General features: G+C 40.6%; 2 protein-coding genes across 3 annotated transcripts; one reads left to right on the forward strand and one right to left on the reverse strand.

Annotated features, from left to right (window-relative positions):
* Window positions 1-255: 255 nt before the first annotated feature.
* Window positions 256-16,180, reverse strand: pip4p2 (phosphatidylinositol-4,5-bisphosphate 4-phosphatase 2). 2 transcript variants are annotated; one of them, XM_065470877.1, is made up of 8 exons: window positions 15,941-16,180; window positions 10,768-10,916; window positions 8,364-8,470; window positions 7,589-7,712; window positions 6,889-6,963; window positions 6,208-6,260; window positions 2,925-3,015; window positions 256-1,686 (listed from the first exon to the last, which is right to left on the reverse strand). In XM_065470877.1, the coding sequence occupies exons 1-8, from the start codon at window positions 16,044-16,046 to the stop codon at window positions 1,543-1,545; spliced, it is 849 nt and encodes a 282-aa protein (XP_065326949.1). In that variant the 5' UTR covers window positions 16,047-16,180; the 3' UTR covers window positions 256-1,542. The 2 variants fall into 2 exon arrangements, with proteins under 2 accessions (XP_065326949.1, XP_065326950.1); XM_065470878.1 differs by lacking the exon at window positions 6,889-6,963.
* si:ch211-57n23.1 (uncharacterized) lies at window positions 16,064-21,231 on the forward strand. Its single transcript, XM_065470369.1, has 3 exons — window positions 16,064-16,259; window positions 19,028-19,502; window positions 20,879-21,231. The coding sequence occupies exons 1-3, from the start codon at window positions 16,064-16,066 to the stop codon at window positions 21,018-21,020; spliced, it is 813 nt and encodes a 270-aa protein (XP_065326441.1). The 3' UTR covers window positions 21,021-21,231.
* The last annotated feature ends 1,087 nt before the right edge of the window (window positions 21,232-22,318 follow it).

Below are 22,318 nucleotides of genomic sequence, written 5' to 3' on the forward strand. Positions count from 1 at the left end.
AAATCTCTTGGTAGTACTGTTGAAAGACTGAACAATAAACAAAACGGCTGCAGACTTGCCAGGAAAACAAAACTAGTTTAGCATTAGAGAAAAGGGACCAGCGTAGCTGTGTGGTAATCCTACAGAAACCTTTGCAAACTGCTTTTTGCTGTTGATTTTTGCTTCATCACACAACGAGCGGCCAATATTTTATCCTTAAACTCTGATCTCACTCAACAAACAAACAAACCAGCACAGGCAGTTTTTTTTAATTTTATTTTATTGATAAATTATCATTTTTAAAAAGCCCCACAGCCAACTTTATCTTCTAGCTCACGCTACGTACATACTCACTTACCCAAGTACTGAATTTGAACTATGTACAAAGTATTTCTTAGTATTTTCTGCTTCATCGTCATAATCACATTCAAAACAAGGTTAGGAGTTTGAACTGTGCCCACCGTTCAAGGTCAAGAGATAAGATGCTGAGTTAGGGTATAGCAATGCTAGCTAGACAGAGTTCACTGGAGGTCAAAGAGCAGCGATATAAGCGAAGGGAGGAGGGTTTACATTCTAACTCACAGGCAGAAGGAGCAAAGACAGGAACATCATAGGCTTCAACTACCTCTAAAACTGGAAGAGAAAAAAAAGTTGGCATGCAAATGTGAGTCACCATGTTTTGTTTTGTTTTTCTGGATCATTTTGAGAAGGTAACGGTGAAAAGCTTGGGGACAGAGGACCAGGAAGCTTCATAACAACTCAAACTGGTTATTGCTGTAGTGAGTTAAAAGCTGCATGGCACAAAGAAATGATTTAAAAAAAACACAAGCTCCTCTTGATTTGACACTCCTCCTGACTAAACACTGGGAAGCAAAGTTGGCACACATGGGTATTTAAGGATAATTTCTCCTCAAAAATCAACATTTTCAGGAGTTAAAATCATATAGCAATACTATGTCAGTGTACACAGGCATGAGAAATGGTTACAATGCAGTATGAATATGCAGCTTTCTGCAGCTGGACATTAACTAGCAGCAAAACAACACAATTGCATATAATTGTAGTGCAATGGGAAAACTGTTCTTAGGTTGTTTCAATTTGGTCTGGTCGGTAACGAGAAAAATCAAGTGGGTGCAGTCACGTCATTCAGGCTGCTGAAGAAAAGAAAACTGATAAAAAAAAATCCTAAACCCAGCCAGTCTCTTGCACTATCATTTCTAAAATCAGCATGTGAACCAACTAATTCAGGCATTTATCAAGAAAAATCATTTCAATTTCTTAATTCTGTACTTTGAACGATTTTAGGAGACTTGGACTGGATTTGAGTCTCAGTGGACCGGTAAAGGACTGACTGACAGGCAGTAGGTTTGTTCAGTAAGTCAAAAATATTCCAGACACAAACGGAACATGAAGAAAAATCACCAGCATACTCTTTCTCGAACAAACTCCTGTCCATTCACTCTACAGATGTTCCACTTCGCCGAACATGACTGAAATCTGAGCAAGATGAAAAAACTAAAAGTGAAGTTTTGTTCTTCCAGCCGTGCACATGTTCTGATCGCTCTAGGCGAAGCTATTCTCTGGGTAGCTCACTTTGATAGCCCCCCAGTAGCAGGCACGTATCAGACAGATGAGGCCCAGCAGATAGGCAAATGCCCAGGACACGTAGGTGGCGTTGTAACGTCTGGCGAAGTCCCGAGTGCCAACCTATAATTACACACAAGAGGAGAAGGAGGAAGAAGACAGCATGGAGGAAATCAGAGTTACACCTATAGAAATACAGATCATCGATTTGTACTTAAAAAGGGTCCTATATGCATTTTGTCAGATTAGGCTCCAGTCATAAAAGGCTAAAGATCAGTAGCGACTGCCTGGCAGCAAGCAGACGCTAGGGGAAAAGTGTATTCCCTGCACAGAAAACCTCTTTGTGTTTGCTTTGGTCACTTGTATTTTGCCGTGGCTGCTCGTAGTTTATAAGTTATCTGCAAATCCTTGCTAATTGCTTTCTAAGCAGGAGTGAAACTGGGAAACCTGAAAACAGACACCAGTTACCCTCACTGTAAAGGTTGCATGTTTTGAAACATGTTTGCCTTCTGATAAGGCACAACTTTTACTTTCAAGGGAAATGCTGTCCATTTATGATTTGTACAGTACCTTTGCAAATTTCACTACCACTCAGTAGTTGGTTAGCGACAGATAAGTTGGCGTCTTCCAAACAAACTATAGGAAACTGCTGCAATCTGTTAGCAGCAGTGAAAAGAATAGTTTTGGTGCTGCACCTTCTGCAACTAATATCACCCAGCCAAAGACAAAAAACTACTCCAGCCAACCACTTTTTTTTGGCCAGACTGTGAGACCATGCCTCAGCTGAAATGCAAAAGTATAAGCTCATTATATTAAATATGATTCTGTGAAACACTGAACAAGGTGTGGTTGGAAATGCATTGGATGTTTTGTAGATTTGTTACTTTCATCTTTCTCGTCATCTCTAAAACATATATACATTTTTCATTTTCTCAGGTCACAACACCAGTGTCTGATGGAAATTTCCAGATCTTTACTCCTATTCATAAAGTACAGATAAATACAAATGCTCTACACTGAAGTTTTTCAGTGACAACTGGAAGGATTACTGACATTTTCTGCAGATATTTGTGAACCCCACTGGGTGATGCTGCTGAAGACTTGTCCTCTAGCACCTCCACATGGAGGGAGTGAATTGTGGTTTAGAGTTTAAAGTCTCTACTGCTGTGTCATGAAATATGATGCAGATCCGATTCTCTTTTCGTGACGTTTTGCTGTTTTAACTTATTTCACTTTAGCTCAGTTACAGTTACATCTTGCTTGTACTGAGCTAACTTGGTGGCTTTTTTCCATTTTCATTTTTAAAAGAGCGACTTACTTACTTGGATAGTATCTGCACAAACTGATCAAAGCGTACTTACTGTTAAACCCACTCCAATGAAAATGCAGATCATTCCTATAGTTATATAAGCACAACAGCGCCTCCTAGGGAGCGCACTGCCAACGGAGGATCTGCAGAGAGAGATTGAGAAAAGAAAGAAATTGGGGAGAAACATTTAGAGGGTTTCCACACTGATACAGACTGAAACATACAAACTACATTTAGATGTTACACTGTCTTATTTAATTTTTTATTTTGTAATCCAGTGAAAGTCCCCAAACATTATCCCAGTGATCTTACTTCACCACGCTCTGATGATAAATCTGTTTGCCAAAAATCTCACTTCCTTTTTTAAGTTACACTTGAAAGCGCTCCAGGACGGTCACATGTCCATCTCCAAACAACCTCCACTCCATCCAGCCTCGAAACAAACACAGTTCAATTGCCTTGAAGCAGCAGACTGGCATAACTTTACTATAATTTCACTTTCCTTCCCCCACTCAGCTCTCACATGCCTCTCATGTGACAGGACTGAAGCATTCTTCAGGGATCACTGGCATTCAGATGGCTTAGGGGTGCCTGGTCACCTGATTTACTGCCTTCTACTTTTTTTCTACTGCATTCACATCCCCTGTTTCTTTTACTAGCTGTTTATTCAGTGAACTAGAACCATCTCTTCATTTTAGTAACGCAGACAGAAGAGGGAAATTACTACTGTTTTATCTGCTTAAATTAAGGGTTCTTCTCTTTGGAAAGGTGTTACTAGAACAGAAGTTTCAGTTCCTCAGTGAGAATTAAGGGAACATATTTAGCTCAGCCTTTATGTCTATAATAAAGAAGGAAAGGGGGGTTTTAGGATGAGAGAGACGATGATAGGAATTTTTGGAAAAGCTATGAGTGGTAAAAGTATTGCACAGAGATAATAAATGAAGTTCACTGACTTAAAGAAGTACGTAGAACAAAGCATTGTACGAGCCAACTACATAGAAAACGGGGTAGAAGTAGTGTCATGTTAAAGTTGCTGCTTATCTCACCATCACTGTTTGCATCATCTCATTAGGACAAAAACCTCTCTGAGGTGACCCCTCCTCCTCTCCTCAGCCCTGTGACCCTCATACCACTAACATTACATGTGAGGCCAAACTTTAATACGTGTCACACGTTTAGATTAGCCTTGCTTCCCTCCCCTCCCCCTTCCAAGAACTGCAAATCCAGCCCTCTAAAGCTTTGCATCTCAGTGAATTTAAACATAAATTCAATAGCTAACCCCGCACCCTCTTTTTTTCTCCTGGTATTCAAGTGTTTGGTTTCATAGTTGAGTCATACTAGACCACAGCTCTACATGGCGACGTGTTAATGCGTATGCAGAAGTGAAATGTCCATGTTTTTTCCATTCTGCTTTTTCTCATGTGCAGTATGTCTTCATGGTGAATTACTTCGCCAATAAATAAAGATAAATAACTTTAAAGTAAGCTGTGTGGGGATTTTAGTGCAACAACACTGTACAGCGCTTCACACAGCCTCAGCTTCACTCTGCTGACCAAATTTAGATTTTACAAAGCTCAGTGGATATAATGGATCATACCGATTTGCCAATGCTGGGACGAGACATGAATGCGTCTGGGGTTGCGTCAGGAAAGGCATCCTGCAATTTAAAGTTATTTTCTATAATCTCCTGTTTGGGGCAGCTAATTAATGGGTTCTTTTTATTTTTATTTTACAATCAAATGTAAAGGTGTAGGCTCCTGAAAGCTGTTACTTTCAGCTTGCACGTTGTTTTCAATGTTTCTGCGTACATTATGTGGACAAAAGTTACAAACATTTGTGACAGAATGAGTTGTTCTAAATTCGGAGCGCGGTGCTGTAATAGGATGTCACAGTTGCAACATGTCTGGAAATGAAGAAATGAATTTCTTCATTTCCAGACATTTCACAATTAGCTGTAAGTGATGCTATTGCAGAGTGGAAGTGTTTAAGAGCCACAGGAACTCAGTTACAGAGGGATGTCAACAAACACTACGGGGCATGGTGGGTAAAAGTCACCATTGCTCTGCTGACTAACTGCAGAGCTGTAAACCTCCTCTGGCTTTAACATAAGCACTAAAACTGCATCCCAGGAGCTGCATTAGACAATGCAATTGTAATGTAATGAAATGCATTTTAACAAAAAGCAAACTGCAGTACTTCTTTCTATGAGACATGAAGTAAAATTAGTGGCTTCCTTTCTGTAACTGCAAAATCATGAAGTTGGAAAAAACAAACCAGACATTTTCATAGTTAACGGGCTAACCTGACAATTTTCCCAGATTAAATTGGAAACTGACATCTGAAAATAAAATGTAGTTAACGCTTTTTTTTTAACTTACTGTAGTTTTTAAAGCAGAACTGCACTGTGCAGCACACAGCAGAAATGAGGAGAAACACATGGGAAGTTTACTTTCTCAGCAGAAGAGCAGTGAAGCACAGCTGATGTTCACGTACAGCATGAATGAGTTGATTCTATTTTATTTTATTTGTATGGCACCAAATGCCAACAACAGTTGCGATAATAGAAAGAAAACCACAACAAACTATCAAACTTTGGGTTTATCAAACACAAGATTTAGAACTGTTACCGATGCCAGCTGTGAAGACACTGGTACAGCTGTCTGTTTGAAGGAAAGTGAACTTAATGTTTTTTTCTTCCTGAATTTTACTTTTATTTTATATGCTTGTTTGTTTGTTTTTTAGCTTTTTTGTTTTAATTTTTTTTTTTACTCCGATCTCACCAGGATGCCTCCTGGGTGCCTCCAAGGTGATTTTTTCCAGGTATATCCCATCAGGAGGCAGCCCAGTACATGCTGGTGAGACATGTATGGGAACGTCTTGGTGTTCCTCCCCACCCCGCAACAAAGACAAATTCAATCATTCATTATGAAGATAAATATACACATGTGAAAGAGTCTGGAGATGCTGTGGTATCTGTCATGTGTGCTCAGTGTGAATCTGCTCTCCTCTGTGAAGAAAATGGGGCTCCAGTGGTGAACCTGTTAGTTCTGGTGTTTTCTGGAGAGGTCCTGTCAAGCTGCACAGTGCTGGGCTGTGAGCACAGATCTCATTAAAGATTAAAGACTGCATTTTGGCAAATGCCACTGTTCTTTTGCTCTCTGCATGAACAGCCTACTCGAAAGTTCAGCTTTATGCTACTAAAGCATGCAGAAACCAGAAAACTCCCATTCATCAAAACTTGCTTTGTGCCTACTGATTCAGAATATAGACATGCAGATATCCACTTAAAGCGACTCTGTGAAGGGGAACTCTGTGTGAAAGTTTGATGGACTCACATTTTTTTGCAGTGGGGACACTTGGCTAGCGTGTTAAATCGAAGCTCCATCCACTGTGAGGGAATAAAAAGAAATCAGCATTTTCATTTTAACTTTAACAATTTCACTACGAAAATTTTTATTTTAAGGCACAAAGAAAACGTCTACACGCACGGAGACACACACGCATGCACAGGCTCACAGAAATGAATCGAAACACTACAATCTTTTTTTTTTCTTTTTTTTTTTTTAGAAACAACAAATCAGCAAAAGGCTTACTGGAAATGATTTTACACAGTTTTGATGAACCGTCTAAATCTATCCTGCACTCCTGCTAAGTTAGCACACAGAGTCATAATTCGTTAGTTGATATTTCATCTAGTGTTAAATCACTCCAAATCATATTAATTCAAGGGTCACACTGAAGTTAAACATGTGACTTTTGACATCTGGCTTCAGGTTAGAAATGAAAAATAAATAAAATACCTAAAGGTAAGCAGGCGGCAATAAAAAAGAAACAATTTAGCGCAGACTTCCGGAGCCTAATGCATTAAAAAAAATTATACATTTTATTTTTTTAATTGATCAAAGCTCTGCTCAAAGCCAGATGTTCACAAAGTCAGAGTAAATAAGGCCACAAATTGAGTTGGAGCGGGTTAGGCTGTTGTTAATAAGTCCACCAGTAAGACCAGCTTTCTCAACCTGTTGTTGTGCTGGTGGAGAGCCATCACTGGGGAGACCAGACATAGGCTGTGATGTCCTGGCGTCCTCACTGCCCTGCAGATGCCGTAAGCAGCAATGTGCAGATGTTAAGAGGAAAACAGCACTGACTTTATTTTTCTTACATGCGAGTCTGTGTCACACTGACTCAATAGCTCAGGTTGTGTACATAACCTTGCTTATGTGAAATATTAAATGCATGTGTGACATGTTACACTCAACCCAAACATGTCAAATGCACTGATAGTAACATCAACAAAGAGTGGCAGGAAGCCAGTTTCATCCGAGATTAGAAAACTCTGCAAAAAGCAGGTTGAGAGCACGTTAGAGGGAAACTTGTGTGGAAAGGTGCAGCCACGCTCAGTCAAGAGGTACTCGGGATGTTTGGTGAGCCAGGCAAGGAAAGAAAACATGCAGAAAATGCATGCCAGCCACATGCAGGTGTCTAATTCTGTGCTTTCAATGAATAGCTGACCCCACATAAAGTACAACTAGCTAGCAGACAATCCTTCAGCAATTTCTCTGTTTACTGCAGTGGTTTTACATCCCTGTAAACATGAACATATGGCGAGGCTCTCAAAATTACGTATATATGCACGTACCAACAACAGCACAGCAATGAGATTCTGCATTAACAAGCCTGTGCCTGACTGAGGATAGTTGTATTTACAGGTTTACATACTAGGAAGGTGTTGCCACAGTGGCCACAGACCACTCTCATTCCCTCGGGTTGGATGGGCAGCGCTGGCTGGGCGGGTTGCTCCTCGGGGATCACCATCACTGGGCTCAGGTTGATAATGCGTCTGCTGTCAGAGGAACCAAGAAGACATTTATGATTAATAATAACTGATATAGATAAAAATAAAACGCCAACTGGTTCATGTAATCAGCGAGTCTTGTTTACATACTAAGGTTAATTATGGAGTTCCACAGAGTTTCATGCTGGGATCAGTTCTTTTTACATTATACATCCTTCCCTTGGACACTGTCATTCGAAAGCATATGATATGCAGCTTTATCTTTGTATGAAGCTAGAAGACACACACCAACTAGTTAAACTGCAGGAATTTCTTAAAGACATGAAGACCTAGATAACCTCTAATGTTTTCCTTCCTACTGTTGACAAGTGCTTGCTCATAGGGGATCGTCTAATTGTTAGGGTTTTCTGTGTCACTGTACCTTACGGAAACCTACCTTGGAAAGAAAAGCAATTTAATTTTTTAAAGAGATATTTCACCTCTCATCCGAGAAGCTTCTTACATCTTCAAGAAACTTAGAGAAGTCCACACGCTTTTCTTTCCAAGCTCCTTGGTCTTTACCTTACCTTACCTTGAGCGACTGTTTGACTTGTTACAGAGCCAACATGTTGCCACAGCCCCAGATTCAGTTTTGAAGCACTGTGTGGCTTATTGCATCACTGGGGTAAAACTGTCTGAATGTTTCTTCTTGTTCCATACCAGTTTGGTCGAGGACATCCTATCCTTCTGGATGTGTCTTTACAGATGAGCAGGCAGTTGCAGGGACACCGCACATACTTCTTCCCTGTGGGGGGATTCTTAATGGGCTAAAAGAAACATAAAAAACTACGAGTTAAAACTGCTATGCTTAGAAAAGTTTTGGTTTCAGTAGTAAAGTACAACTCCTTTAAGCAAGTTTCTTCTGATTGGCTGCACCTGTTGAGCAAGCTGTGACCACATTAGGGTTTTTGGGCCCACTGACACCACTATGATCTGAAAGTTGAGAGTATAAAAAATGTTTTTAAATGATGAATTACTTTATTAAGGGGAAAGTTATCAAAACCTACCTGGCTCTAAGTGACAAAGTAATTGTCCCATGAACCTGTTAACTGGTTGTGCCACCCTTGGCAGCAAGAACTGCATTCAAGTGTCTGTGAAAACAATGAGTCTTTGCCACTGCTGTGGAGGAATTTTGTCCCACTCTTCTTTGCAGATTGTTTTCTTCTTTGCCACATTAGAGTTTTTGAGCATGAACAGCTTGGTTAAGGTCATGTCAACACATCTTAACCTGAGTTAAGTCCAGACTTTGACTAGGCCCCTGCAAAATTTTCATTTGGTTATTTTTGAACCATTTAAGCTTCAGGGTAAAAACTGATGATCAAGCATTTTCTGGTAGAGAACAGAATTCATGGTTCCATCAATTATGGCAAGTTGTCTTGAAGCAGCAAAGCAGACGCAGACCATCACACTACCACCACCATGATGGACTCTTTATGAAATGCTGTGTTATTTTTACAACAGGTGTAACTGGACTCAAGCCTTCCCACTTTTGTCTCAGCAGTCCACAGAAGATTTTCCTAAAAGTCTTGGGGATCCTCAAGAAGTTTTTTTGGTAAACGTGAGATGGTCAGCAGTGGTTTCCTCCTTAGAACTCTCTCATCGATGCCATTTTTATCCAGTATCTTTCTTATTGTCGAAACATGAACTATGACCTTAACTGAGGCAAATGAGGCCTGCAGCTCTTTAATGTTGTTCTGGGTTCTTCTAAGACCTCATGAATGAGTCGTCTGTGGGTTCTTGGACAAATTATGGTAGGCCAGCGACTCCATTTGTGGATAATGGCTCTCACTGTAATTCACTAGAATCCCAAAGCCTTACAAATGGCTTTATAACCATTTCCAGACTGACAGATGTCAATGATTTTATTTCTTTTTTGTTTTTTGAGATCTTTTAGCCTCACTTTGTCAGACAGGTTCTGTTTAAGTTATGTCTCGACTCAACAGTTCTGCCAGTAATCAGGCCTGAGTGTGGCCAGTGAAATGAAACTCAACTTTCCAAAACATGTTGTTAATCACAGTTAAAACATGGTTTAATAAGAGGAACAAGTACTTTTTCACACAGGATCAGGTGGGTCTGGATAGCTTTTTTCCCTTAATAAATGAAATCATAATCATGACTTCAAAATTGCATTTTGTATTTATTCAGGTTATCTTTGAACAAATTTTCATATTAGACAATGACCTCAAACATTTAAGTGTGACAAACATGTGAAAACAAAAGTAACTCAGGAAAGGGGTAAATACTCAATCAAAGAATTGTAAATATAAAAAAAATAAAGTCAAAGCATTGTAGGTGCACTTTAAATCCAGGGCTCTCACAGTAGCAGCACCACAAGCACAACGTGCAAAGAATGCACTGCTTTAAATTTAGCTCATCCACAGTTCACGTTATACTTCAACACAGAATGAGCAGAATGAGCTCGGGGAAGAATTTATCTTCTATTTCAGATCTTCTGTATCCAGCCATCATAGCAGACTAAACCCTCTTAAAAAGGACATTGCAGCTGGTGTTAACAACTGTAACAGTCAATTATCAACATAAGCCACCATCCTCTGAATGAAACCATTACAAACACACTTAAAAACAAATATTTCAAGTGTACTTTTTTGCGCTGCCTGTGTAAATCAACAGCTTGAGGCCAGATGCTAAACCGTGCATCGTTTTGGTGCAGAGTAGCATAATATAAGATGTCCGTGTGGATGCATAACGACCAAAAATATCAGCTGTGCTAATGGCATTTCCCACCCGGGCGCTGGTGATGACAGTCATTCATTCTCCCTGCACTCCTTGTCGTACTGGCAGCCTTAGGCCCTGATTAATTTGGTCGAATGTCAACATCAGTTTAAGCGATAAAGACAGGCAAAGAAGCAAAGGTGGGGGGAAAAAAGCAGTTCAAAAGTGGGCATTGAAAGTCAATCAAACATTCTTTCATGCAAAAATGTGCCTGACAATAAAATTCAACAGGGAATTTAGGCTGTAACAGATACAGAGGAGAGGAAAGTCGAATGCTGAACTGTTACAGTTTTAGTTTGTCGACAGCTGTGATGATGTAGCCTCCACTTACTGTAGCTTCATTGCAGACAGTGCACTTGACCACGTGCTGATGCAGCTTTCCGTCCAGGTTGATGAGCGACTGGCAAACACGGCAGTTGATGACAGGCACACCGCCGGCATCGGGGCTGGCGATGGCTGTGTAAGGAGGAGGTAGTTCGGCTTTGAGAAGAGGAAGGCAAAGCACACAACACACAGCCAGCTGTTAATGGCATGCATCTGGAAAAAAGCAGCTTCATGAACAAAAATTTGGCTTTGTGTGTCCAGTTTGTACTTTGGAAACAGAGAATAATTTTTAGTACCTGAATAATTCCACCTAAACTTGAGGGGTTTTGTTAAAGATTTTTTCCACTGTTGAATTAGTTGAATAAGTCACCAAATTAACCTGGCTGCCATTTACAGACAAGATTTTCTCTTTATGTCTGCAAGGCCTACTGTGAACTGACTACAGTGGCCACCATAATGACCTCTGTACTGTTTAATCCCACATTAACCTCGTGTATTTAGTCTGCATTTCAGAGTTTTAACATTTAATCTACAGGCTTGCACCAGCCACTGCCTTTACTGCAACGGCTTTGTGGCATATTTAAAATTCTGCTTGTCTCAATTCCGTAACATAGCTAAAGCCAATAAAACCTGTAGTTACACAATTAACCATAATATTTCTATCACTTTAATTTGAATTAACAGGAGCGGAGCTTTAAATAAAATGTGAGTATACAGTAATTACGCCATCTATATTCTTAAGCTCTGGCACTGACGGGGCAGCTGAAATCATATTTATATCGATCAACATTTAAATACTCATTCAGATGTCAGTCTTACATTTTTTTAAACTAAAATGCCAAAAAAAAATTTCTCAATCCAGATGTGGTATGTAGAGCTGCTGCTCTTCCTCCTCCATGACAGGAAGCTACATATGTTTAGGCACTCGAGAAAAAGTGAGGACGCAAACATGCTTTCTGGATTCATGACAAGCTTCTTTCCAAAAAATATTAACCAGCTATGTCAGAATATTCAGTCTCTTTGTTTGGCTTCATTTACCCGACTGACGACTCAGTGACACAAAGAAGCCATCCAATCTAACAATCGACTAATTATTAGAATCTTATCTCGCCCTGGATGAGATAATGGCGTGGGTCGGTGGGTAAACGTGCTTGGCTCCGACATTTAGAGACTCTGAACCGGTTGACACCACAGGGACAGATGGGACACCCGTCTACATTTGGACGAACCTGGCTACGACTACGACGCGAGCATGCCAAGACTGGACACTCCCACTGAGTTTCAGGCAGCAGAGTGGCTCTTATTACACAACAAAGCTAAGTGAATCCTCCTCTACTACGCTTTGTTAATCTAAAATGTAACACAGTGCGACCAGATGGAGAATATTTTTTATTATTTGATAACACCTTAGGATTAAATCTAAATTTTTGCCGTGTTAGTATCCACCCCTACTTAGTCTCAGGTCTGTTTCTCCTCCTCTTGCTGCTCTGTGTGTCTTAATGCACGTCTGACACTGAAGACAGCAGCTATAGGTTTTCACGAGGAGCCAGAGGAAAGACGAGAAGACTCTGCTGCAACCACCACCAACACCGCAACATACAGTCCTGCTTTAAGGGTATTGACTCGATGACTTCACTTGTGGTTTGTGGGATAGAATGCCAACCTGAACATCTGGTATTCAGACACCAGCAGCTCTGGAGAGCTTTCTGTGTGGCAAGAAAAAATAATCTCTTTAATCTTAAAATAATTCTACAGTTTTCCTTTTACTGACACAACAATGCGTCTGCCCATCCCTCACTACAGCCAACATTTTAGATTTAATCTGGTCTTTAAAATCTGGCAACAAATTTGAGGGTTAATTTGAAAGAAAATCTAGTTATCTCCTAAAGAAGCTAAGACGTGGTATAAATTTCCAAACAATGTGCCTTAATTACATCCATGTTTTACACTATTACAATAAATTATTAATCGAAACATTTTGTTTACGTTGTGTATAAGCACACTGGTTTGGGTTTTCTTCTAATAAAGTGCTCGTCTGATTCAGATGATAAGTCAGCTTTTATCATGTTAAGATCAATGTTATTGTACCGTGTCTCCTGTTGTGTTCATTTACTAAAGGACAGCATGTGTCGACAGCTGATCTCTTTATTCATGGAGGAGTGTTTCCAGGCTGGGCAGTTCTTTGCCTCAGTCATCTTGGCGAATTATAACTTGGGCAGCTTCCACCTATGAACAGTTCAGTCAGATATCAATAAAGCTCCTCCACTCGCCTGATTAGTGTTGATCAGTCAGACGGGGCATTAGGTTTGGTCGGCTCTGTTTGCAAATCCGTGACTGATAACTGATGACTGCAAATATAATTTCTGTTTATTTGAACTAGACTGAATTACTTTTTCTCTTCCACTGACCTGTGATAAAGACTCGTCACTGGTCACATTAAGCCACATGTTCTTCTAATCCACCCACTTCCACACGGTAGCTGCTCTCTCTTTGGAGGCAGTTCTTTAATGGTGGAGTCAACAAGTTAATATTTTTAACTTTGTGTTTTCATGATAAATACAACACTGAGAGTTTCTACTACTAACAAAACAAAACAAGATAACAGTGTTTTTTTAATGAGAAAGTAAATTAACAGATTTTTCATACTAATTTAACTGAATTTATATACACTTGCCAGACACTTTATTAGGTACACCTTTCCAGGATTTTATGGGACCCCTTTTTTTGCTTTCAGAGCTTCCTTAGCTTCAACAAGGTGCTTTCTCCGTGGTGTAATGTCCATATTGACATGATGGCATCACACAGTTGCTGCAAATATGTCGCCTGCACAGTGAACTCACTGTCATGTTCAAAAAAACCTGTTTATGGCATTGTGTGTATCCTGCTGGAAGCAACCATCTGAGGCTGGGTACACTGCGGTCATAAAGCGATGAATGTGGTCAGTAATCTTACCATCTAACATCAAGTCTCATCACACAAGTCAATGTTTTTCCAGTCTTCTATTGTCCATGTTTGGTGAGCTTGTGTGAACTGTAGTCTCAGTTTCCTGTTATTAGCTGACAGGAGTCTCACCTGGGGTGATCTTCTGCTGCTGTAGCTCATCTGCTTCAAGCTTCAAAATGTTCTGCATTCAGAGATCCTCTTCTCCATATCTTGGTTGTTTGCTTTTTTCAGTTGCTATTGACGTTCTATCAGATCAGGATTTGTTCTCACTTTCTGACAAATCTCTGTAAACTGTATACACGGTTGTGTGGGGAAAATCTCAGTAGATGAGCAGTTTCTGAAATACTCAGACCAGCTCGTCTGACTCCAACAACAATGCCACATTCAAAGTCACTTAAACCACCTTTCTTCTCCAGTTTGCTTCTCAGTTAGTCGTCTTCATGTCTACATGCATCAATGCACCGAGTTAGTGCCATGCAACTGGCTGATTAGATATTTGCATTAATGAACGGTTGAACAGGTGTACCCGTTAAAGTGACCATGAGTTGCTAACAAGAAGATCAGACCTGTCTATTTCGGTAGTGTAATAGCATGGTAACTGGATCTCTCCATATAAAGAAACCTGTTAAAATATTTGCTGATGTTTCATGACTTCACCTTAGACTAATTAGTCCTGATAATGTGAAGCTGGTAAAGCTTCATTTTAAACGAGGCAAACGTGCTTGTTTTTCTTTGATTATTTTAGGGCAAAATAAATTTAAAAAACAACCAGGAACCACTGAATTTCTCCCTGCTACTACAGAATAATTTCAGTGAACACAACAAGTATTACATGGATATCCTAAAATTTAAATTCAAGCCACAGCTCACTTTAGTGCCTTAATGCAGCTGCTCATTAGTCAAAGCAGCGTCACAGTCATTGTGTTTCTGGGAAATGTCACAGTTTTGGCATCTTAGGATCAAATTAATTCATTTTACAAACCCAAACTGGAATTAGCCAATAATCCAGTCTGCAGAGAGGGAGGGGGGAGAAACTGTGTCACTGTGTTAGCATCCAGCCAGCCTCTCGCTTCTTAGATTATTACAGTCCAGCATTAAGAGTTTAATCCCGTGGTGAAATATGAATTCTGTGGGATTAAACGTCTCGAGAACAACAAGCACTTCTCTCTCTCTCTCTCTCTCTCTCCTCTGTTTGTTTAAAATTGGCCTGAAATGCTCCTTAAACTGATTTACACGGTCAATGAGTCCATTCATTTGCTGCCGACCATCCCGAGCTGCTGCAAAGCAAAGAAACGTTGTTTCTGTCAGGCCGCTGACAAAAACGTAGAAGCGGAAACAGGGAAAAAAAAGTCAAATACTACTGAAAGTAGCACTCAAAATCTAATCCTCAGACAAGAGAATGTGATCTGAAGTCAAAGTACAGCCTGAATCAATATTTAATGCCAGCAAAACACAAGGAGGGCTCTATGTGAGATCATGCATTTCTGCAGCTCCCACAGGCACTTTGCTTCGTCTTTCTTCTTGTGGAGAAGAATAAATTGAGAATTTGAGGAGATTATATTCAGAGCAAAGGTCAGTGCAGTCAGCTGCTGCCAATCCTAAGAACAAGCATTGTGGGCTGTAACCTACATGTTTATGTTTTCTGCTGTATGAAAGCTGCAAATCATGCAAGAAGGCTCAAGCTCGTCGCTTACAGTGCATTCACCATGCAAACGAGCAAAACTCACAGCTGCCATCATTAAAAACACGAGAATACGACATTTAACTCGTGTTGCACTATTTCTCCCATAAAGGGCACACCTGTGGGTGCTTTTGTTGATCTGCAGCTGGACAAAAGGATGCTTCGCCTGCCTCCATCTGCAATGCCTCAGTGCTCCCACGTCAACATTCAACCCAAAATCTACTGAGGCTTTGCAGAGCTTCAGCTCACACCTTTCTTTCTTTTTTGTTGCTGGCCAAAATCACGGCAGGCCCCAGTGAATCGTGATGTAGAAATCTCTGCACTGAAAACACTGTTTGATGGTACTGCTGGTATTATCGCAGGCCCCTCTCCTATATAACCCACTGCTCCAGTTCTCAGAGTGCAAGCTCCACCTTTCAGTCAGCTGCCGACTGATTTCCCAGCGATGCCCTTGCCTCGCCTTGCTGCAGCTTTATTTACGCACTCACACAAACTCGATACGCCCTGAAAATGATTCAGCATGCAGGCGGCGGGGTGCTGCGTGTGGCGTGTTTACCTCGGGGACTTGAATCCTGCAGGTACGGGGGAGCTGTTGGGGTCACATTCTCGGAGTTGGGGCCCGACAGCAGCGGAGATCGCTCGTCCATGCCGTCGGAGGCCATGTCGTTGACCGTGAGAAATGACGGGGTGGCTCCTGGCTGCACCGAGTTTTCCCTCAGCACGGAGGAGCAGCCAGCGGCTGGTTGTTGGTGCCGACTTGCTCCGGTCCAGCAGCAGCAGCAGCCCCGCTGACGGAAGCCTGGAGGGGGGAGGAGCTCCGCGGTGGTCCCCGCCCCTCTCAGATATGGCCCCGGGCATGGGCAGAGTTCATGCTGGTGCACACTGAAGGAATTTTTTTATTTTTTCCTGAAAAACTGCATTGATTTAAAAAGCGTTTTTCCCTTTAATACCACAAATACAGATTTATTCATATTTAAGCCTAAGAATAATAACGACATGACTGAAATCCAAACGTGACGATAAAGTTTGAGAGTTTAAATGGTGGGTCAAGAAAAAGCAGCAACTCACGGCTGTTGCCACTAGATGTCACTGTGGTATTACTGAGGTCCGGGGCATGCTCGCTCCATATTTTACTATTTATACACGGCTGTGGTGTCAGGTTCACACAGCAAAGCCCCGCTGTGTTGTGTTTTTTATGTAGACCAGGGGTGGCAAACTCATTTTACAATATGGAGGACCACGAGTACCAAAATTAAGTAACTGTTAAGCATACCGCCCGTTTTCTCCCTGTGTAAAGATGTTTAACTGCACTTTTAATCCCATTTAATATAAGAATAAGAAGTGCAGTTATAACGGTAAGTCTCAGTACAGGATGGTACATGATAAAGGAATGCTGCTGTAGCAATGAAAGAAATCATTACAGAAAACTACAAAACTGCAGGAAAAGGTTCTGATAACTCACTGCTCAGACTGTCCTGCAATTGCAACTACAGGAGAGTATGTCATAACTAATAAATCATAATTAAAAAGTTTTTGTTTTCAAAGTATTATGAGTCAGATTTCTCTTTATTTCAGAGTCAGTTTTGGACTTCGCTTTTCACTGTATTTACAACATTTGGACACAATTATACAAACCTGTGAACCACACAGATGGCCTTCATAGAGCCGATTGTTCATACTATAAACAGCACTCCTTTTTCAGTTTGACGGAAAAAGATACACTTTCTCAGTTTAAACATCTGACGACATGTTTTCCAGCATCCCAAATTTTTCAGAATTGCAGTTGTAAAATTTAAGCTTTGATCTCTCTCACTAAAAAGAAAAATTAAAAGTAAATCACAATATTTTCCAGCACGCATGCTCATAGAGTGAAATCTTTCCACACCCGTGTGCTTTGCCACATCAAGAGAATATTAGTGTTGTTGTTGTTGTTTAAATTAGGTCAAAGTCACATTAGGTCACTTTCTGGTGACAACAACAGTATAAAGATACAAAATTACTATAAAAGTAGTCAACTCTTACAAACAGATCAAATAAATGAAGTGTTACTGAACCATGTAAACAAACTGGAATTCATATTTTAACTTTATTCGACTTCTTATCATTGTCATTTTATTTTCACATTTTACTAAAATACCCAGTGAATACCTTTAAAAACTTTACTTTGCGAGGCAGCAGGCAAACTTAAGCTAAACCAGTGATTTATCTCATAAACAGGATCTCATTGTGGTGTAATGCTTTTAAGTCCCACCCTTTTTATGTTTTACAATTCATCCTTAAATTTAGTGTTTGTTTTCAGAAAACTGCTCGTCATTCCCCTTAAATTGCAAAACCCTGGCTTGTTTGTGCCAAAATGTGTCCCATTCCTTGCAGCTTATGTCAGGGTGAAAGCCTCAGGCTGTGTGGATCCACTCTCTGGTCATTCAAAAAACTCGCTAAATAACTACAGATGCTCTGCATGAGTTTTGAGCTCATGGACAGTCTGGGTACTTTTTGAAACTCTTTTCTCCCCAGTAACTGCAGGACAGCATCGTGTTCAAGTGTAACTCAGGGATGGTTTCAGACCAGCTAGTTTAAGAAGCAGATTTGGTGTTTTGATTCGAGCGTGTTGCTGGAGCTGTTTAGGATGTTGTAAATGGCTCATAAATACCCAGAGCATCACACCTCCTTCTCCCCCTGCCACTCAAATCAAAAAGTCTTCACTTCTAAAAACAAAACAAGCACAAATGAGCATAGAAAATGAAGCTCACACAGAAATAAATACACTTCAAAGCAGGGATACGATGCAGAGAATGGCGCTCTCTCCCTCCAGCAGGGAGCTTTTACTGTAACCCACACCTCACATGCATTTTACAATCTCCCATCCCATCCCCTTCCACTGAGGGAAAATCCAAGCTCCTGATTCTGCTGTTACCGGGCCAGTAAAAGTGATTCAGATTGCATGTAACAGTCTGCAGTGAACGACTCATTTTTTCCGACGGCTGCAGGCACCAGAGGAGCGCCGCTACGCACAAACAGAGACTGCTCTGTGCTCTCTCTGTAAGGTAAGACCGCTGAACAAAAGTCATCTTAGAATGAAAATTCGCATTACATCCGTAAAACAAAACAAAAAAAAAACATCGCGGTGATCTGGAGTTCAGGATTTCCTTCAGTGATGCGTTTGCAGTTTTGATTTGTTGCCAACTATGACGCTACCAAACTGAGGCAAATTTCCGGTTAAACTGCAGGAGAAAAAACACAAATGTATGTTCTCTGGTTTTGTACTGGATTTATTTTTTGTATAATTTATTAAGAAATTTATTTAAGCTTATTTGCTTTTGAACTTAACATAATAAACTTCATGCTTTTATTTTGAATGTTATGTCATTGAATGCATGCAATCAAGAGGTCTCAGTGTTATTTTTCATGTTTCTATTGATCAGTAGAAATTTCTTGCCCTTCACACAGTAGTTTTCTCTTGTACAGGAAGCTTAAGTATGAGAATACTTGATAATAATCATAGTGAATGGATTTTCTTTGGTGATTCCTGCGTGTCTAAGTCTTTTTCTTTTTGATGCTGCCAGTTTGGAGATGCTCCAGGGGACAGTTAGCAGGGCTTGGCTCTGCCTGTCCTTCTGTCTCCTGTTGGGGATCTGTTCTCCAGCAGAGGATGGAGGACCAGCAAGTCCTCCTCCTAGCTTCCCCCCTGAGCAAGGGTCAGGGGAGTCGGATTTCGAGGCCTGGGAGTGGGGCTCTGGATCGTCTCTTCTGCACCTGCTCCACAGCTTCCCTGCTGACAGCCCCTTCACAACAGAGTCCTCAGAAAAGCCAGTCAACTGCACGCAGCGCTTCTGGCTCCCTCCATCATCTCCAATCTGCTGGGAAAACATAGCAGGACCCAAAGAGTTTGCCAGGTCTCGTCTGCTTGTTCTGCAGAACAGGGCCGCACTGCAGTCGGTGTCCACCTCCAGCGGGGTGGAGGAGGGAGGGCTGTCCTACGACCACCAAGCCAGAGAGGAGGTCCAGGGGATCCGATCAGACCACCAGAAAGTGACCGAAACTATACAAAGCGTGGAGACCGTGTTTGTCTCTCTGGCAGAGAAGAGGAAAGAGGGCAAGGAGCGGGGTGTCTTTACAAGGTAAGAAACAATAACAGTGGAGAATTCTTTTATCAGCTTTGTGGGAGGAATAACCCGAGATCAGCGGGTGGGTGGAGAGGTGAATACTATAAAATAGGCTATATATTATTATATATATAATAATATATATATATTGTTATATATATTAAAAAAACTTTTTATATGTATAATATAAAAAAAAACTCTGTAGGTTGTCAATATATAGAAAGTACTGTATAATGATTTAAAACATGTAATACTTGGCCTCTGACCTTGCCCTCAAGGTCTATGGATTGATCTGAAAGTCAAAGTGATATTAATGCTACATAGAGATAATATAAACAATGGCAGTAAGAAACAGAGTTTTAACCATTTCACGCAAAGTGGTCACTACACTGGACAGCTATTCAAAGACTGTTTTCTTGTATTTATGTCAGTGTTGTTGGTATACTTGTGCATAAAGCACTACATTGGACACTGATGTGTCACTCCATTAATATGTCTTGATGCATGCTCAATCATCCAGGTAAGTAAATCTCCAAAAGTTGATTCTGTTCATCTGGACGTAGCAATTTGTGGGAGATGAACAGAATCAACTTTTGGAGACACTCCATTAATAAATATTAATTAATTATTGTTATTTAACCGTGTCATGCATGAATTATGACAACCTCAATCAGGGCTAAAGATGAATAAAAATACTTAAGAAAAAATTCCGGAGGAAAGAATCATAGCTTCTGTGGGAGACTTTCCGGTCTGTTCCAAAGATTGGTATCCGTCCGTCTTTGTTATCAGCAGTTTTCCTTCTTTTTTCCCCGTTTTCTTGCTCTTGTGAAACCACGGCATGATGTCTTCCATTGCTCATTTTAAAATGCAGTGCAGTACTTGGTTTCATGCAGAGAAAATGAATGCTTATCCCCTGATTTCTTCTTTAATGATGCAGAATCCGGTGCTTTAATCAGGGGTTTGGCATATTTATAGACAGACTTCATCTACTGTACTTAGTACAGATCAGATGCAACTTTGAGCCACATAGTAAAGAAGTAAAGCAGCTACATTTCCAGCTGGGCTTGGATCCAAAAAGTGATCCAAGGCCAGTTGTTGGGGGCTTGTCCTAAATTATTATTAGTGAGGTTCTGGGGAACCCTGGACCAGTGTTTTATTGGCCCAAAATAACCCACTGCTTAACATGCTGAGTGAAAACAGCTTCCAGCCATTCTGAGTCGTTTCCAGTATTTTCCTGCACACATCTGTCTGGACATCTGGTTGAGACGAGGCTCTGGCACAAATATAAATTTAAAGTATGAACATTCGGCTCTATTAGATGTGAGCATTTGAGGGAATTGTTCAAATTTGACTTCTTGTCGTGTTTGCTTGTGATTTTTCATCCCATGCAGCATGAAGGAGCGTCTCGCAAATACGAGGGATGCTCTCGAAGGCAGAGACCGCATGGCTAACCACCTGGAGGAGAAGTTTTCCACTTTGGAGGCGACGCTTCTCAATGTACAGCTTCGACTTAGAAAACTCATCCATCACTGACGATGCTGGAAACCCCTTATTTGAACTGTATTTATATGATATGAATGTCTCATAACGATGTAGCCCATGCATGCATGCTCAGGATGAGTGTAGTTTGTAATGAGAACAAAACACACTTGATTTGCACCTTATTATGTCACCAGCTCGTCTGCCAAAATAAAACGTGTAACCAATAATAAGCAAAAATGAATAAATGTCACATTTTCTTGGAGTTCTGATGAACACAGAGTTGTAAAGTCTAGCTTTACAGTCAACGTTTGGCATAACAGAACAAAATGAACATTGTGGCATTTCTTAAAATAAACACATTACACCAAGTTACTGTTTATTTAATAGAAACTAACCTATACTGCAAAAACATTGCATAAAAATAACTAAGCACACTCTTATTGCTTCCATAGGAATTAATAGGAATAGTAACAGCACGTGTGAGAACCTCTATAAAAGAAGACGTGAAGACGTGCGTGTTTACACAATGCCAAGGAGGTAATACATCAGCAACAGAAGCGACTGCTGCTGCCAATTATTCTGGGAAGGGTTATAAGGTCATTTTCAAAAAATCTGAATACCATCACTCTTCAGTAAGAAAGATTATTCACAAATGGAAAACGTTCAAGACAGTTGCCAGTCGTTCCAGGAGTGGACGTCCCAGCAAATTCACTCCAAAGTCAGACCGTGCAGTTCCCAGAGAAACTGCAAAAAACCCGATAGCTTCATCTCACACTCTACAGGCCTCAGTTAGCATGTTAAATGTTTAAGTTTATGACGGTACAATTAGACAAAGCCTGAACATGTGTGGCGTTTATTGGAAGGTTTGCCAGGAAAAACCCCTTTCTCTCTAAAAAGAAAATGGCAGCTTGCCTTAGGTTTGCATAACGTCTGAAATGATATCTTTGGACAGACAAGACCAAAGTGGAGCTATTTGGGAATTTGGACTCTGGAACACTTTGCAGCAGAATCAAGAATCAAGGTGCTGCAGAGGCACAAAGTTTGGACCTCAACATGAGTGAAATGCTGTGAGAGCTGTGCATAAATGAGTCTTTGCAAACTTCAACGAACCAAAGCAATGCTAAAAAGAAGAGTGGGTCAAAATTCCTCCATACCGATATGAGAGACAGTCATACAGAAAACGCTTAGTTCCTGCTAAAGGTGGTTCTACAAGCTGATAAATCATGGGGTGCACTTTTGTTTTATGTACTTCTTTTTCTTTAAAACACGCTGCTTATGTATTCTGGTTTGGCTTTTGTTAAAGAAATGATGACACAGTACAATAGGTCAAATAAAAATCGTAAAAGAGG

The sequence above is a fragment of the Pelmatolapia mariae genome, linkage group LG22 (assembly GCF_036321145.2).
Source record: "Pelmatolapia mariae isolate MD_Pm_ZW linkage group LG22, Pm_UMD_F_2, whole genome shotgun sequence".
Classification (NCBI taxonomy): Eukaryota; Metazoa; Chordata; class Actinopteri; order Cichliformes; family Cichlidae; genus Pelmatolapia; species Pelmatolapia mariae.

Excerpts from the sequence above, each read along its gene's own strand:
- pip4p2 (XM_065470877.1), bottom strand. The coding sequence starts at position 16,046 with ATGGCCTCCGACGGCATGGACGAGCGATCTCCGCTGCTGTCGGGCCCC. Across the intron at positions 3,016-6,207 it reads TGTCCCCACTGCAAAAAAAT|ATCCTCCGTTGGCAGTGCGC; the intron begins GTGAGTCCATCA and ends CTCTCTCTGCAG. Across the intron at positions 1,687-2,924 it reads TCATTGGAGTGGGTTTAACA|GTTGGCACTCGGGACTTCGC; the intron begins GTAAGTACGCTT and ends GTGTAATTATAG.
- si:ch211-57n23.1 (XM_065470369.1), top strand. The coding sequence starts at position 16,064 with ATGACGGGGTGGCTCCTGGCTGCACCGAGTTTTCCCTCAGCACGGAGG. Across the intron at positions 16,260-19,027 it reads CATGGGCAGAGTTCATGCTG|CAGAGGATGGAGGACCAGCA; the intron begins GTGCACACTGAA and ends TCTGTTCTCCAG. Across the intron at positions 19,503-20,878 it reads GAGCGGGGTGTCTTTACAAG|CATGAAGGAGCGTCTCGCAA; the intron begins GTAAGAAACAAT and ends CATCCCATGCAG.